This window comes from Balaenoptera borealis, assembly GCF_965194805.1.
Source record: "Balaenoptera borealis genome assembly, chromosome: 1".
Taxonomy (NCBI): domain Eukaryota; kingdom Metazoa; phylum Chordata; class Mammalia; order Artiodactyla; family Balaenopteridae; genus Balaenoptera; species Balaenoptera borealis.
This window is the reverse complement of record NC_138860.1, coordinates 14,667,838-14,685,066: the sequence shown is the minus strand read 5'-3', so window position 1 is coordinate 14,685,066 and position 17,229 is coordinate 14,667,838. Positions and strand designations below refer to the sequence as shown.

General features: G+C 36.7%; 1 protein-coding gene across 3 annotated transcripts in view; it reads right to left on the bottom strand.

The window, feature by feature from the left end:
• KCTD3 (potassium channel tetramerization domain containing 3) overlaps window positions 1-16,451 on the bottom strand; it is a 63,848-nt gene extending 47,397 nt beyond the window's left edge. Inside the window, exons 1-8 of one of the 3 annotated variants that reach the window (XM_082394304.1) lie at window positions 15,939-16,451; window positions 11,733-11,786; window positions 11,437-11,482; window positions 9,727-9,800; window positions 4,542-4,600; window positions 4,190-4,270; window positions 3,068-3,208; window positions 2,519-2,609 (exon numbers count right to left, since the gene is read on the bottom strand). In XM_082394304.1, the coding sequence (XP_082250430.1) occupies window positions 2,519-2,609; window positions 3,068-3,208; window positions 4,190-4,270; window positions 4,542-4,600; window positions 9,727-9,800; window positions 11,437-11,482; window positions 11,733-11,786; window positions 15,939-16,021 (629 nt within the window). In that variant the 5' untranslated portion in view covers window positions 16,022-16,451. Of the gene's footprint in view, window positions 1-2,518; window positions 2,610-2,695; window positions 2,918-3,067; window positions 3,209-4,189; window positions 4,271-4,541; window positions 4,601-9,726; window positions 9,801-11,436; window positions 11,483-11,732; window positions 11,787-15,938 lie in introns of those variants that run through there. The other 2 variants (XM_082394303.1, XM_082394305.1) reach the window with 2 other exon arrangements.
• Window positions 16,452-17,229: the final 778 nt, after the last annotated feature.

The following is a 17,229-nucleotide window of genomic DNA, read 5'->3' as shown; positions in this document are numbered from 1 at the left end:
CAATAGCAAAGAACCAAATAATCCAATTAAAAAATGGGGCAAAGGACTTGAATAGACATCTTTCCAAAGATATACAAACGGCCAACAGGTACATGAAAAGATGCTCGGCATCACTTGTCATCAGGGAGATGCAAATTAAAACCACAGTAAGATATCACTTCACACCTGTCAGAATGGCCATCATCAAAAAGACACAAGACAACAAATGCTGCTGTGGATGTGGAGAAAAGGGAACCCTTGTGCACTGTTGGTGGGATTGTAAACTGGTACAGCCACTATGGAAAACAGTATAGAGTTTCCTCAAAAATATTAAGTATAGATCTACCCTATGATCCAGCAATTCCAGTTCTGGGAATATATTCAAAGGAAATGAAAACACTAGTTTGAAAAGATATCTGCACCCCCCTGTTCACAGCAGCATTGTTTACAATAACCAAGACAGGGAAACAACCTAAATGTCCATCAACGGAAAAAAAAAAAAAAGAGTCTAAAATTAGATCCAAGTATATAAAAATAAATATAAAGCAAGATAAAGGGGGCTTTCATATTCAATGAGAAAGGATGATTTATGTAATAATCAGAACATAATTAGCCACCCACTTGGAAGAAAATAAAAGATTCCTAAATCTAACACCATATACAAAAAGTAAATTCCACGTGGATTAAAGATCTAAAGTGTAATATAAGCTCTAAAAGGGAAACAATCTACACAAATACTCTTCATTAATACAAGTAACAGGTTGTAAACTGAGCAAGAAAAAAGAAATATAGAAGTAAAACCTAACAAGGTAGAAAATTAATGAATATAGGTGAAAAATATTTCACTGTGCTACTCTTTCCTTTTTTAAGGTTTTAAATTTATTGATACAAAAAGCTGTGGAAAAACAATTTATTAAAATGATTACTCTCTTAAAATAATTTGAATATTTCCCTTTCTTCTGAAATCTTTTTATTGGCATTGTGTTGAATGATTTAACTGTACATGAGAAAATCTAATATGTCCTTAATTCTTTCCCTTTGTCACTTTGCATGGGAATATCGCTCTGAAATCATCGACACTCAGTGAAAGCAAAGAAAAGTCATGGTCAAAAGCAAAAACAAAGAATGCAAAATGTAACAGCATCATCTTTCTTGTATTAGCCACTCAATGAGTGAAATTTTGTGCAATACCATGTGTCCTTGTCTGACAAGTCACAATCTTTAGCACTGCTGTGCAGTAACATAAATTATGCTGTTACACCTGGATAACTTGGTATAATCGTTATATAACTCCTTTGGAATCCCCTATCAAAAAAATGTATATAATATTTAAACAAATAAACAAAGCAAAATCTAAAACCATTTCTCAATTTAGATCCATAAGCTGGTAAGTTCAAAACAACACTCTTAAAAAAAAAATTCCCTTTTTCAAATCAGTCTTGCTTCATATAAAATCATCCCTGAAAGAAATCATCCAAAAAATATTTTTCATACTACTCAATAAATAATATTAAAAATACGTATCAACAGAATGCTCTCAAAATGAAAAGTGTGCACCGAATCTCTACTGCAATGAAAATATAAAGTGCAGATTACTGATAGAAGAGGTCTTTTTTTTTTCTTTTAACACATATGGCAAATCTCTCATAAACTGAGGGGTTTTTTTCTTTTATTTAATACATCTGGGATCCTTTAAATATATCTGTAAACTTTAGAAGACATTTTAAATATTTTTAATCTATTGTGGCTACTTTTTCTTAACTAAATTCAATAGTGACAAAATATTTATGTTTTTTGATATTTTGGCAATTAAATTCAATAGGATCATAGTCTAAGTTAGTATATCCCAACCATTTTTGTTCTTCTACACCATTCCCTGTCATCAACATTTCTCATTGCATACAGTGATTTTGAACTAATAATCCTACCTTTTCTCCAATTAAAAAAGAGAAATCACTGGTGTACACTTTTCCTTGTTCCCTGTTAGTTTCTGAGAATGCAAGAATTAGTAAAACCGAACTACCTCTGTGTAAAGCTCACACGTTATAGATGTTAAACTACATCACTTCTGCCTACAACTGTCCTGCTTCACTACCTCGCTCCCAACCGTATGGCAGTCATGACCAATGTAAGGTCCTATTCTCCCCTACTATAGAGTACAAAAGACTCAATCATTATAGACAAAAAACACAGGGCTCAAATTAACAATCCTGCCTCATCATTTAATACAATAGTTAAATGATTCAGAAGCTGGATATACTAAGCAAGAAGATGTAACTTCAAGATATCTCAGTTATACCAAAGTTCATACTGTATATGCAATATTTAAGACATACTGAGGCTATCAGTAATATTTACCAAATTAGTTGTGAGAATAAATGCAAACTAAATCTAATCAGGAGATACAGAAGTGGGCAAAACGTGAAGGAAAAAAATTTGATGACTAAAATAAGTAGCTCTTAAATCTATAAAAATAAAATCACAATATTAAAAAATACCCCCCAAAATAAAAAGCAAACCATTATTAATTATACAATACCTGTAACACACAGCAAAATGGGCATACGCAGCTACAATCCAGTTGTGATGGCCAGCTACTATTAGTACCTTTCGTGGATCCACAGGAAATCCTGTTGATATTAGCAAAAGAAATCTTTTACGTTCTAAAGAAGGGGTTGGCAAAACTATGACTAACAGGCCAATTCCCGTCCTCTACCTCTTTTGTTAAAGAAAGCTTTGTTGGAACACAGCCAATCACATCTGTTCATACATCGTCATCGCTGCTTTCGTGCCACAATGAAAGTTGAGCAGTTCCAACAGAGACCCTTCGGCTCATGAAGCCCAACGTGTTCACTGTCTGGCCCTTTCCAGAAAAAGTCTGCCAATCTCTGTTCTAAAGATTTACAGCTAACAGAAGATCATGAACTTTTTAAATAAAAATTATGTTAAGTGAGATTCTTCAAGATATAAATGGTAGATCTAGATTAAAAAGAGATAAAGCAAAAATCACATCTTTAAAAATAATTACTCAATATCATCTAGAACTAAAAACATATGTACTTTTTTTATTTATGTACTCTTTGCTTACCTAGCCTAACAGTCTCTTCTCCAGTTCCAGAGAGAACAGGCTGTGTACCATTTCCTCGAGCTTCACCTTCTGTAAAATTTAGTCCATTTCTAGAATCAGCAGAGGATCTAGTAGTGTTGTTTATTTTACGACTAGGAATACCTACAAAAGGAAAGAAAAAGATAACTTTACTTCTAAGTTCACCTACCAAAAATTTAAAATTTCACATTATGGCTAAGAAACAAACAAATGTGAATTTCATTACAGCCAAAATTTATCTTCCAATACACCAATTTACTGCAAATAATTAGAAACCATAGAAAACAAGATGAAATTTTTAAAAAATAAAATTCATTCAACAAATTTCTGATACTTATCATGTTATATATATAAAAAGTAAGACTAAGATTTATCATATTATACTCTGTATTTACCTAGCTCTAGGTTACCAAATCAATCAATCACTAACTCATTCATTCTGTCACTACTCTTCACATTTATGGAACAGTTACTATGTGTTAGGTACTATTTACTAATTTAAACCGCTCTAGAGCTGAATTGCCCGATACTTTCAAACATCTCTTATTTGGCAGGAGAGCCTTTTTCAAAATGAAATCTTGTTCAAAAGCCTGCTACAACACAGGTAAAGACCGAACTCTTCTAACTCACTGAAGAGGGGCAGAGATGACATGCACCTCACACTCCTCTGCCCTAAACACTGCTAAATCTCTGAAAACCTCCTGGGGTTCCACAAAGGAGATCAACAACCAGTTCTCAAACAGAGGAGTCAGCAAATCTGGCCATGGCCAAGTCCAGCCTGATGGTTGTTTACGTAAATAAAGCTGTTATTAGACACAGTCTCACCCATGCATTTCTGTAGCGTTTATGGCAGAGCTGAAGAGTTGCCACAGAGATCTTTTAGCTCACAAACCCATCTGGCCCTTTACAGAAAAAGTTTGGCAAATCCCTACCCTAATATACAGTATGACTTAACTTCTGTTAATATTAAAGTTCTCACTTTTTCTAGTATATTTACAAATGAAACTCAATAATCAAGAAACAGATTTTCCTACTCACACATCTGTACTTACTTAATGATAAAAAGACTTAAAAAAAAGAACTAAATAAATAAAGCAGAAGTACCTGGTGGAGGCAAGTAACCATGAAAAAGGACACTGCCACAAGATGAACGCTCCAGTTCTTCACATAAGAGAAGCCTTCTTACTAAAAACATTTCAAAGCAAACTTGTCAAGAGTACATGCAAACACAAAAATAGTACTCCATTTTTATTTTCTCTAGTTAAAGAGGATAAGGAAAGAAAAGGAAAATGTTTAAGTTAAATCAGCTGACAACTCCTTTTTACTATGAAAATCCACAAAAAGCAAGCACTGACTAGTCCATCAAAAATTAGGACCTGATATAAAACACATTTCATTTGGGCAAGTTTAGTGCTCAAAGGGTCAAATCATAAATATAAAATACTAGAATACATACCTAATGGAGTGATTCCATAAAATTCTGCTTCATGCCTGAGAACATTAATACTCACTCCCCTACAAAGAAACCAATGAATGATGTAAATCCTCTAACACTGGCAACTCGGATTATCATCTGAAGCAGAAAGAAAAAGTACTAGGTTCTTAATGTTCTTAATCAACAAAGTCATAGGGCTTTAAAACTTACTTTTTTCCTAAGATCCTTAATTATTTGAAGAAGTATAGATAAAAAGACTGCACACCACCAAGAACATTTTCTTACTAAAAAACCATTTATACATGGATGAAATGGATGACTAAATGAGAGATTAGGGCTTTATAGGGTTAATACAAGTAATTATCAGTAAGTATCTAATAAGGCAAACAAGAGTGGAAATCATTCCTATGGTATTAGTTGCTTTTAACCATAATTTCTATACATATTTTAACCTCCCCAATTATCCTATAAGCTCCCTGCAAACATGTTCTCCTCTGATCCATGTTTGTATGCCTCATGCAGTGCCTACCACAGTGCTTGTAAGTAACAGTTATGCAATCCATATTTATTGAACAAATAAATTCAGATAAATGACTCTTCTCAACAGAAACCAAAAACAAAAGCAAAACAGAAGGCAGAGGAAAACAAAGATCAGCCTTAAGAAGGGGCTATGTTACCCAGATAAAGATGTTACAATAAAGTAATATGAAAATAAGAAGTAAAAAAAAAAAATAGAAGCTTAAGAGTTTAAAATGATTCATTTTAGGTTTCAGTTATAATCTGTCCTTACTTTAAAAATATTGCCTGGGCAGAAAAGAGAGGGGACATCACTACAAATTCCATGAAAATTAAAAGAATAAAGGAATACTATGAACAACTCTATGCCTACAAACTTGATAACCTAGGTGAAATGGACAATTCCTTGAAAAACACAATCTGCCAGAACTCACACAAGAAACACTATCTCAATCGGTCTACATGTATTAAAGAAACTGAATCAATAATAACCTTCCAAAACAGAAAGTACCATGCCCAGGATTCACTGGTGAATGCCACCAAACACTGAAGGAAGAAATTATACCAATTCTCTACACTCTCTTTCAGAAAAAGAAGCAGAGAGAACACTTCCTAACTCATTTTATAAGGCCCTCACTATCTTAATACCAAAAACAGACAAAGACATTACAAGAAAACTGCAGACCAATATCTCTCATGAACACAGATGCAAAAATTCTCAACAAAATATTAGCAAACCGAATCCAACAATGTCTAAAAAGAAATACACACTACAACCAAGTGGGTTTTATCTCAGGTATGCAAGGCTGGTTCAATATTCTAAAGTCAATTAATGTAATCTATCACATCAACAGACTCACATGATCATATCAATAGGTGCAAAAAAGCATGTGACAAAATCCAACACCCATTCATAATAAAAACTCTCAGTAAACTAGGAATAGAGGGGAACTTTCTCAACTTGATAAGACTATTTAAAAAAAATCCTATAGCTAACTAACATCATATTTAATGGTAAGAAATTTGAAACTTCCCACTAACATCTGGTTACAAGACAAGGATATTCCCTCTCACCACTCCTTTTCAACTTCATACTGGAAATCCTTATTTACACAAGTCAAGAAAAGAAAAGAAAAGGCATACAGATTGGGAAGAAATATATAAAACTGATGATCACAGATGACATGATTGTCTATATAGAAAATCCAAAGGAATGGACAAAAAACTCCTGGAACTAATAAGCAATTATAGCAAGGTTGCAGAATACAAGGTTAATGTACAAAAGTCGACTGCTTTTCAATATACCAACAGTGAACAAGAGAAACTTGAAATTAAAAACACAATACCATTTACATTAATACCCCCCAAAAAGAAATACTTAGGTATAAATCTAACAAAATATATACAAAATCTATATGAAGAAAACTATAAAACTCTGATGACTGAAATCAAAGAACTGGAAAAAATGGACAGATATTCCTAGTTCATGGATTGGAAGACGTAGTATTGTTAAGACACTAGTTCTTCCCAATTTGATCAGATTCAATGTAATCCTAATCAAAAGTCTAGCAAGTTATTTTATGGATATCAACAAATTGATTATAAAGTTTACATGGAAAGGCAAAAGATCCATAACAGCCAACACAATATTGAAGGAGAAGAACAAAGTTGGAGCACTACCACTACCCAACTTCAAGCTTTATTATAAAGCTAGAAAAATCAAGATAGCGTAGTACTGGTGAAAAGAATCAACAACAGATCAATGCAATAGAACAGAAAGCCCAGAAATAGATCCCATACACATAGTCAACTGATCTATGACAAAGGAGCAAAGGCAAAACAATGGAGTAACAAACAGTGCTGAAACAACTGGACATCTGCATGCAAAAAAAAAGGAGAGAGAAATTAGTCTAGACACAGACCTTACACGCTTCACAAAAATTAACGCAAAATGGATCACAGACCTAAAGGTAAAATGCAAAACTAAAAAATTCAAAGAAGATAACATTTAGGAGAAAACCTCAGTGACAGTGGGTATGGTGATACCTTTTTAGATACAACCAAAAGACATAATCCATGAGAGGAATAAGGATAAGCTAGATTTCATTAAAATTAAAAACTGCTGCTCTACGAAAGACAATGTCAAGGAAATAAGACAAGCCACAGAATGAGAGAAAATATTTGCAAAAGACAAATTTGATACGGGACTGTTATCCAAAATATACAAAGAACTCTTAAAACTCAACAATAAGGAAACAAATTCAATTAAAAAATGGGCCAAAGACCTTAACCAAGGAAGATACAGAGGTAGCAAATAAGCCTACGAAAAGATGCTCCACATCATATGTCATTAAGCAAATGCAAATTAAAACAATGAGTTACTACTACACATTAATTAACATGGCCAAAATCCAGAATCCTAACACCAAATGCTGGCAAGGATGGGAAGCAATAAGAACTGTCATACATGGCTGGTGGGAAAGCAAAATGCTACAGCCACTCTGAAAGACAGTCTGAGGTTCCTATAAAACTCTTACCATACGATCCAGCAACTGCACTCCTTGGTATTTACCCAAAGGAGTTGAAAACTTACGACCACACGAAAACCTGCCCATGGATGGTTTATAGCAGCTTTATTCCTAACAGCCAAAACTTGGAAGCAACCAAAGTGTCCTCTTTAGTAGGTGAGTGGAAAAATAAACTGGTATATTCAGATAATGAAATATTATCAGCATTAAAAAGAAATAACATGAATAGACATGGACTTAACTGCATAATATTAAGTGAAAGAAGCCAATCAGAAAAGGCTACATACTGTGTGATTCCAACTATGACATTCTGGAAAAGGCCAAATTATGGAAATAATACTTTGTACAGTATTATAAAGATGCACACATGTCATTATACATTTGTGCTAACTCATAAAATGTACAACACCAAGTGAACCAAAGGTAAACTATGGACTTTGGGTGATTATGATGTCAATGTAGGTTCACATCAATTGTAAAAAAAAAAAAAAAAAGTATCATTCTGGTAAATGATGTTAACAGTGGAGGAGGTTGATAATAAAGGCAGGGGGGCACATGGGAAATCTCTGTACCTCCCTCTCAATTTTGTTGTAAACCTAAAACTGCTATTAAAAAAAGAAGTCTTAAAAAACAACAGACAAAAAAAATTCCGTAGGCCTAAGGAACACATGTAATTGCGATATTAAATTGCTTTTATTTGTGAAACTGGTTGTAACTAGTTTAATAAGAACAGTTAAAACTTTCTTATTCTATTTCAAAACTACTTGTGTTAACAGTACAGTAGCACTGGCTAATTATTTATCTGGGGAAGACAGACAAATATGATAATGATAATACAGTGTGATAAGGGCAATACAAGAATTTTATGCAAAAAACAGAAGTAGAACATAGTATTCTTTTTTCAATTCCTTCCCACCTTCTTTTAGAAGGTACTACTCAGAGAACTTAAGTTTGCTAGGCTTCCCTAAATGAAATAAAGAAGCAAGTTGAAACAAATGCAGTGAATACGAATACTTAAAACTATTATATTTCTGCCTTTCATGGGTGATTTAGTTGTGGATTAGTCACAAGGACACTGACTAGAAGTAAATTTAGGCTTTAATCAAATGCTAAAAATAATTTTACCCCAGAAGTAAGCAGTTAGTAATATACTTCCCACTTCTACCCCAGGCCAGGAAACAGACAAACAAAAAGCCCCAACACACTCTTTTATTCATTCAATAAATATCTACTGAACAGCTACTATACATGCCGTTTTAACAACACTGGGAATACAGCAGGGAACAAACCAAACAAAAAAATCTTTGCTTTCAAGGAGCGCATATTCTAGTGAATATAAGCCAAAAATTATATAATATTACAAAGTAGCAGCTTAAAGAAACAATGAGAATTCTAAAACCTGGATCTAAAAAAGTATTAATAGGTCCTTAAGTGAAAGTTCATTAGGAATATATGAAATACAAGAACAATAAAATACAAATTAGATTGTAGCTTCCATTGTAGACTGTAGACTATGGCAAAGTTAAAGAAATAGTTTAAATGGTCATTATTTACCCACCAAAAAAAAATGTATCGCTATGCGTCAAGCACAATGCTCGATCCTACAGGTATACAGTAAACAACTTGTCCTTTTAGAATTTAAAGTCTAACAGAAGATAGACTACTGGGGTAGTGGCAGTGCAGGAAACTCTGAACACCTGTATCAGGCGGACACAGCAGAGATCACTGAAGTGATCAGAATCAAGCTGAGAGCAGAAAGGGTTGAAAGTGTTGAAGCAACAAAAATCAAGCAGGAGTTAGATTAGAGAGAGCCTTAAGAAACAACAGGAAGTCCAAAATCCTTAGCCATTAATCCAGTAACACGTAAGAGTTTTAAGCAGAGGAATAACCAGATTAGATTTATATTTTCAGAAGTTAATTTTGGCTACAGTGTGAAAAATGAATTGAAGGGATGTAAGAATGAAGACAGGGAAATTGGTAAGGAAGCTATTAGAGTAATCCAGAGGAAGGGATGATGGTGGCCTGTATCTATGACAGTTTAATTCAGAGGAAACTTTTAAACAAAAATAATCTTGGGGCGGGGAAAAAAACTTTTCTTCATAAAATATACCCAAAACCATACCTTTGAATAAAAATTTACTTTAAAAAGATACATTTCTTACCTTAAGTCTAGTTCTTTTGTCCGAAGAAAATTTAAAATGGGTGCAAACGCTGCTGGATCTCTATCAATAAATATCTGTAAATAAAGAATTACAAATTTTATTTTCAAATTACAAATTAAACTTCTAACTTTAATATCTGTAACACTAACTTAGGGAACAAATACTGAATTATTTAAATACTATATTTCCTTGATTCCACTCTTATTAAATTTTAATGTTTCTAAAATTGAAATGTAGTTATAACCGTGTGCATTTATGTGGTAGTAGTGGTGTCTTTTCTCCACCTGAAAAGCTGTTGTTAGATTGATTATATTTTAAGGTGCAGGAAAAATGGTATCAAATAAGTCCACTTTCTCATTTCTATTTAATTGATATCTTTGGTGAAAGGGACACCAAAGGGAAAATTTTTATCTGAAATATTCTAGAATTCAATAAATACTTTGAAAACATTATGCATGAATAATACTTTCTTACATCATCTGATCACTATTGGTGACAGTGACTGTGATTTACATAATTTGTGATGCATAAGTGAGTAATTAAAACAACAATGTACTTTTATAATACACACCAGGCAATCAAGAAAAGTAAACTGCACACTGGTGTCCAAACTGGAAAACAGTAACACTTTTACATGCCACTATCTCAATTTCCTCAAGGGCTGGGTGTGGGGTGAAGGGGAGGGTGACAAAAACAACAAAATTTTTTTAAATAACAAACACAGCACCACTGAATACATATGGGGAAAATAAAATGCTTAAAAAATACGAAATACATCATTGATAACTTTTTACAGGAATGTATGCCAACACTATTCTGAACCAATTACAAAAGCTCTAACCATAAAATTGAACACCTTTTAAAGCTTATGTAAGTCAATTACACAGCAGAATGGTAGCAAATAATAAACCTTCTTATATTATAATCAGTTACTATATACAATGAATGAGGTTCTTCTGGCTTCATAAATTCTTGCTTTTGTTTTTATTAGAATCAATCAGAAGTTGAAGAAAACACCACAGATTTGTAGAGGTCTAATTACTGATGTCCTTTTTATAATCTCACATGGACCTATCTGCTTGTGCTGCTTTATTCCATCTGCAAATCTCATCACAGCAAGTAAACACCTCTGGTCACTTTGTTGCCTCCCAAATGAAAGTCTTATTTGCTTTTGTGAGCACTAAACATTTACTTTACATGCTATTGTTCATATTACAACTGCTTTTTAAATTTATAAACCAATTTTTTTTAACTGAAATTTAATAGTTCTTTACTTCCCTCACTCCACCATTGCTGCACAAGTTCATAAGGTTATTCTCCAAAATAAAAAACTGTAGAACTTTACTAATTTACAACATCTTACCATTATAATATTGAAATATTTTAGTATTTACATTCATCTACTTACTGTTCAAGTTTCAATTACTTATTAAAAGAAATATTTCCTCTCTTGACAATGTAAGCTCAGATCCTACAATCTCTCTAATCATGATTATTTAAATTGCTATATGCAGTATTCCCAGTTTCAAGTTCTCTTCTATAATTACAGAAACACTATTCACGACAAGAAATAAAAATCTTTAAGTACATATACTTTCATTTAGTAGTTATTAAAAGAGTAGTTTCCCTGTCTTCTTAGAGTATAAGGATCAAACATTATAAGCATTTTTAATCTAATTTAGAAACATACATCAACATTGTTATACTCACAGCACCAGTTTCATCTCGAAGTGTTGAAATTCTTCCACTCAGCAAACTAGAAGTCATTAAAATTTAAGACAGAGTTAGTTTTTAAAATCTGAGTATGAATAAAATGCTTTAATTCTTTCAAACATCAAAGACCAATACAAATGAATCATCCTATCTCCAAGGTAAAATAACAATTTAAAAATTCTATTTTAAGAGTTAAGTTTTTTTATTCGATACATAAAAATATTTATTTTTTATTGTTTTAATAAATAATCAACTGTATTTAAAAAAAGGTACTAAAGAATTATATGAAATACCTGGAAAAAAAAGAATCTGGAATCCACATAAGTGTCTGTCTTGAGGTACTAAACCTGCAATTATAAAGTATCTGGTATTATAAGAGAGGACATGATTTGAAATTTCCATGTTAGTTAACTTGCTTTAATACGCTGGCTAATGATTTACAAGTTGCTGCATAGCTATAGCTGTATCAGTTATATTCATTACTTTTAATATCTTTAAATTTTGCTACTTTCAATTCAGAGTTAAGATTATTCCAAGAGCTCTCAACAAAACCAAATAATTAATTTGCTTGCATATAATATAGCTTCCTAAAACACTACTTTCTAGCATGCCAATCTACTGAAGAATCAATAATTAGCCCACCACACCAAGTCTAAAATTCTCAACATGACATACTATCTTCAGGTCACGTTTCATCTCTCCAACACAAACTGTTTTCCCCTCTAATAAGACAGTACTTCTTAATATCCCCAAACAATCCATGCTTACACCACTTCAGAATCTCCATCCCAGCTGCATCAACCTCATGTTCAATTATCCAAGTTCCACCCATCTTTTTTTTAAAATAAATTTATTTATTTATTTATTATTTTATTTTTGGCTGCGTTGGATCTTCGTTGCTGCGCTTCTCATTGCGGTGGCTTCTCTTGTTGCGGAGCACGAGCTCTAGGCGCGCGTGCTCAGTAGTTGTGGCTCACGGGCTTAGCTGCTTCGCGGGATGTGGGATCTTCCCGGACTAGGGCTCCAACTCGTGTCCCCTGCACTGCCAGGCGGATTCTTAACCACTGTGCCACCAGGGAAGCCCCATCCATCTTTCTTGATACCATCCAGGTTCTACCTTCTCTTTAATGGCTTTTCCAAATATACTATCCTATATTATCTTTCTGAGCTCATATTAATCCCACTGCACATAATGCATTTAACATTTCCTTTATAGTCTTGGGCTATTCACAACCGTTGCATTCACTCATTCAAAAATCACTCAGTAAACACTGTTTTGAGGTTAACTGCCATTTGATCAAGTCTGCTTATTACCACCAATTTGAGGGGAACTTTACCAAAGCCTCGTGTAACAGACCGAGGCAAAACAATCAGTAACTGATGTAAACTGGCATGACAAAGAATTCGATATAGGGCTTATCCAGTCCAGCACTTGATGTCTGAACAATTTCATTTTAAGATTCATCACACTATGGGCTTCCCTGGTGGCGCAGTGGTTGAGAATCTGCCTGCCAATGCAGGGGACACGGGTTCGAGCCCTGGTCTGGGAAGATCCCACATGCCGCGGAGCAACTGGGCCCGTGAGCCACAATTGCTGAGCCTGCGCGTCTGGAGCCTGTGCTCCGCAACAAGAGAGGCCGCGATAGTGAGAGGCCCGCGCACCGCGATGAAGAGTGGCCCCCGCTCGCCGCAACTAGAGAAAGCTCTCGCACAGAAACGAAGACCCAACACAGCCATAAATAATAAAATAAATAAATAAATAAATAGCATTCCCTTTAAAAAAAAAAAGAATCTGGGTAATAAAATAAAGTCTAACCTTTTAAAAAAAAAAAAAAAAAAAAAAAGATTCATCACACTGCACTATGTATCTCTGACTCGCTGCCCCATCACCACGTGTCCTCACACAGAAGAGAGCCCAACAGACCTTTACTTTCCCTCCACATTCATCTTCTAGCATTACATGACTGTTTTAAAGTAGCTCCTGTGCCCATTAATCAGACTAAGAAAGGAGCCAGTTTATTCAAGAAAATATGGCAAATTTTCCCAAGCATATTTCTTACCAGAATCTTAAGAAAAAAAAAAATGAGAAGTAGATTACAACTAGTTAGAGGAAACTGACTTGGTCAAATCAATAGAAGCAAACCCCGAAAATGGTAAACTGAAATATCTAAGGATCCACTGCAAAAATGAGTCACTGTGTTTTGGAGGCAATCAAATTAATTCCAAATAAGGATCACTTCTAACTTGTGACATTTCATGTTCACTGCTTATTCAGCAAATTGTTTGCCAAATAACTCAAATTTTGTGTTACTTAGAAAATTACCCAGGTCTGCTTAAAGTCATATTAGCAATTTCAATTAAAATCAGCAGTTCAGGGTGGGTTTAGTAATCTGGAATTTCTGGGCAAAGGGATTAGACTCTCATCCCCACCAATTTTTTTTTCTCCAAACAAGTGGAAGATAGGGGGGGAAAATCCCAGAGCTCTAAAACTGGTTCCAAATATGACTTCATGAAAACTACAACATTTAAAATTACATTTGACAAGCATAATTCTCTGAAATATATACATATGAAAAGCCTTTTCTATGTTTTTATCTCATATCTACAGTGTGCCAAGAAAAAGATCACGTGCATTCTGGCCTTAGCAAAACATATCCACATTTATACTCCATGCTACTTGCCTCCTACTAAATTTACTTGGAAACAATCTAGTTAAAATTATTTATTCTGCAAAGTTACTACTGATAGATAATGCCACTAACCCTTGTATTTCCCATTTATTGCTTCAAATTTTTTTATCAATCCTGGAAGGTTAGTACTATTATTGTCATTACACATTTTAGGAAACTAAGCACTAAAAAATAATTTGCCTAAGGTTGCTGAGCTAGTCTCCCACTGGCTGGTCCTAGACTTCTCTCCTGAGGCCTCAAATCATACTCATTCATAACAGAATTAATCACAAATGGAGCCACACTGGTGTTCTTTCACTTCATTAGGGTTTTTCTGGTAAATAATAATATTAACAATTCTAAATGAAACCTCATCTTCTCTACTTTCTGAATCATCCATGAAGTGTTAAATAAATGATAAAAATTGGTCATTTTTTTGATTAGACCCTACCTATACCATGTGCTTCTCTGCTCGTAAGAAACTCTCCTGAGTTTCACTCTATCACTTCACAGCTGAGGTCAACTCTATGTATGCCACAGGTGGTTCTCCCAGTGGCAATTACTCAACTTCAAGGAAATTAGAAACTAGGGCAGGGATTTTAAATGACGCTAATGTTACTCTTCTGAAGGCCAGCTCTTGCAGGGTATTCCATTTTGGCATCCATAAGTTACCAAAGCGGCAAAATTTTCACGTGATTTTAGTAAAATATCCATGTCTTGCATTAGGAGACACCAATCTTCCCCTCCATAAAACCGGAATCTATATAGCAGCAATAACGTTGTAAATTCTTAAACTAATAAACAGTTTTGCTTGGGGGGTGAGAGAGAAAAAAAGAGTGAACAGAGAAAGCATTACTGTTTCCTGTATTGAATTCTTCAGCACACTTAGAAAACTATTCAAATGCTATACATTTTTATCACTATGGTTCACAGTGCTGCCGTTCTGCATTTTTAAAAATACTAGTTAAAAAGTCCTAGGTGTTGAGCATAGCAAAATACACTACCTCCTAGGGCGCTTCATCGTTTATCTCCCACCTAGCCTAAAACTCAACCACCCCTTCCTTGAAACAGCTGGCAAACTCCCATTTCCGAGAGGAGTGACTCATAAACCATAGCAAATCCACAGAAGAATGATTCTTTCCCACCCAACAAGCTTATTAAAAGACATAGTAAGGGAGTGGAAGGCCAGAGAGAGATCAGAGAAGAGCTTTCGGTCTGTTTACTAGGAGAGCGCCACAGGGTGCCACTACCCAAAGCTTCCCAGAACCAACTTCAAACTGCAGTTTCTGGACTCGCTGCCCTACAAGTTGAACAGATCCTTCAGAGCTCTGAAAATAAATAACAACGTACCGCGCATCTACGGCACTCCCTCCACCGAAATTCTCGGAGATTTCAAACAGCCCTTAATGAGGCATTATCGCCCGAGCAAATCGATTTACCTTGTTGACCAAAGAGAAAGGGACGCAGGTGCATCTGTAACAGTCAAACCACAAGGCCCGGCTTCCACAAAATAAATTCCTCAAGTACGCGCCAGGGTTAGGTAAGGAAGGCTATAGAATGTTCCTCTCGGCCTGATCCCCTAGAAAGGGGGAGGGACGTAGCCGATATTCTAGGAAGGCGGCAGCGCGGCCAGATGAACCCTGGTCTCGGTGATTCCCAAGGCCGCCTGCCCCTCGAGATCCGCGGACCTGCTCCCGCCCGGTGGGCCCTGCGCTCCCCGCCGACTCGGCGCCCATGCTCGCCCGCTATCCCGCCCCCCCGGGGCCCGGCCTCCCCCGGAGGTCGCCCGCCCGCTATCCCCCCACCCCGAGCCCCTTCTCCCCGACTCACCTGGTCCCCCCCACGTTCAGCTGCACGATCTCGCCGCTGCCGGCCGCCGCCGCGGCGAAGCTGCCGCAGTGCCCTCCCGACATGTCCGGCGGCTCTGGCGGCACCCGCCGCCCTCCCTCCCCGGCCGGGGCCGTCGAGCCAGCGGCGGGAGCCCGAGGCGGAGGCAGCGGCGGCGGCGGCGGCGGCGGCGGCGGCGGCTGCAGGGCCAGCAGGGCTGCGGGCGCCGGGGAGCGGGCGGCACGCGGAGCCTCCCCCACGTTCTCGGCGACCGGGCGGGGCTGGCGGGCGTCCGCCTCTTCCCCTCCGCTCCCGCGGCGCGGGAAAGCGGCCGGGCCTCCACCTCTCGTGGCCTCCAGGCCGCCCAGCCGCGGCCTGCCGTCAGCTCTCCGCTGCCCCCCTCGCAGCCGCTGCGGCCGCAGCGCCGGCTGGAGGAGGGGTCGCCGCGTGGGACAAAATACCGCAGCGTTCTGCCCTTCGCCCGCCACGGCCACCGAGCTTGAGGCGGAGGAAGGAAACGGGGAGGAGGAGCTTCCCAGCCCAGCGGCCGGCGCGGAGGGGAGGGTGGGGGAATGCGCTCCTGGACTAAAGCCGGGTCCCATGGGATTCTGTTTCTTCCCTCCTACCACCGCAATCCCAGCACGTTTCAGTTTTACATTTCAGATTTTCCAGCCCCAGGACTCAGATTTCCCAGGTTGAGGGCAAGTCTGGGCAAGCTGTCCAAAGCATCCTTATTGTCTCCCTTCTCCACGTGGATTTGGGAGATGAAAGGAAAATTTCTTAGAGGAAGTTATGCCTAAATGTTTACATTGCTATCTATGGTGGAGACGCGGTGAAAATTTGGGGATTTTAAAACTTTATAGCGCTTATCTCAGCAAACTCGTTACCTTACCCTCTTCCATCTCATCCCTACTCTCCCAAGCAGTTTGATTTTGTTAAGCAGGGGAGAAAACAAAAGACAAAAACAAGGAAAAAAAAATATATATATATATACCCCTAGGCAGTGTAGGGCCACACGTTTCTGGACTATAGTAAGTACTCAACTAATGTTACACACACACAAATACAATTTTTAAAAGTTTATTTTTGCTTTAAACAGTATATATTGGAACTGGAAACCTTAATGGCTACTAAAATATATATTTTAAATGGTAATACTATAATACCTGGTGAAGTAAAATTCATATTTTATGGCAAGAGGGGAAAATTTTAAACGTAAAATTTTTCTTGGCTTCCTTCGTCCCTTTGGGGCGGAATGAGCATCTGCATTCCCCGGACCTCCTTAGGCGGTAAC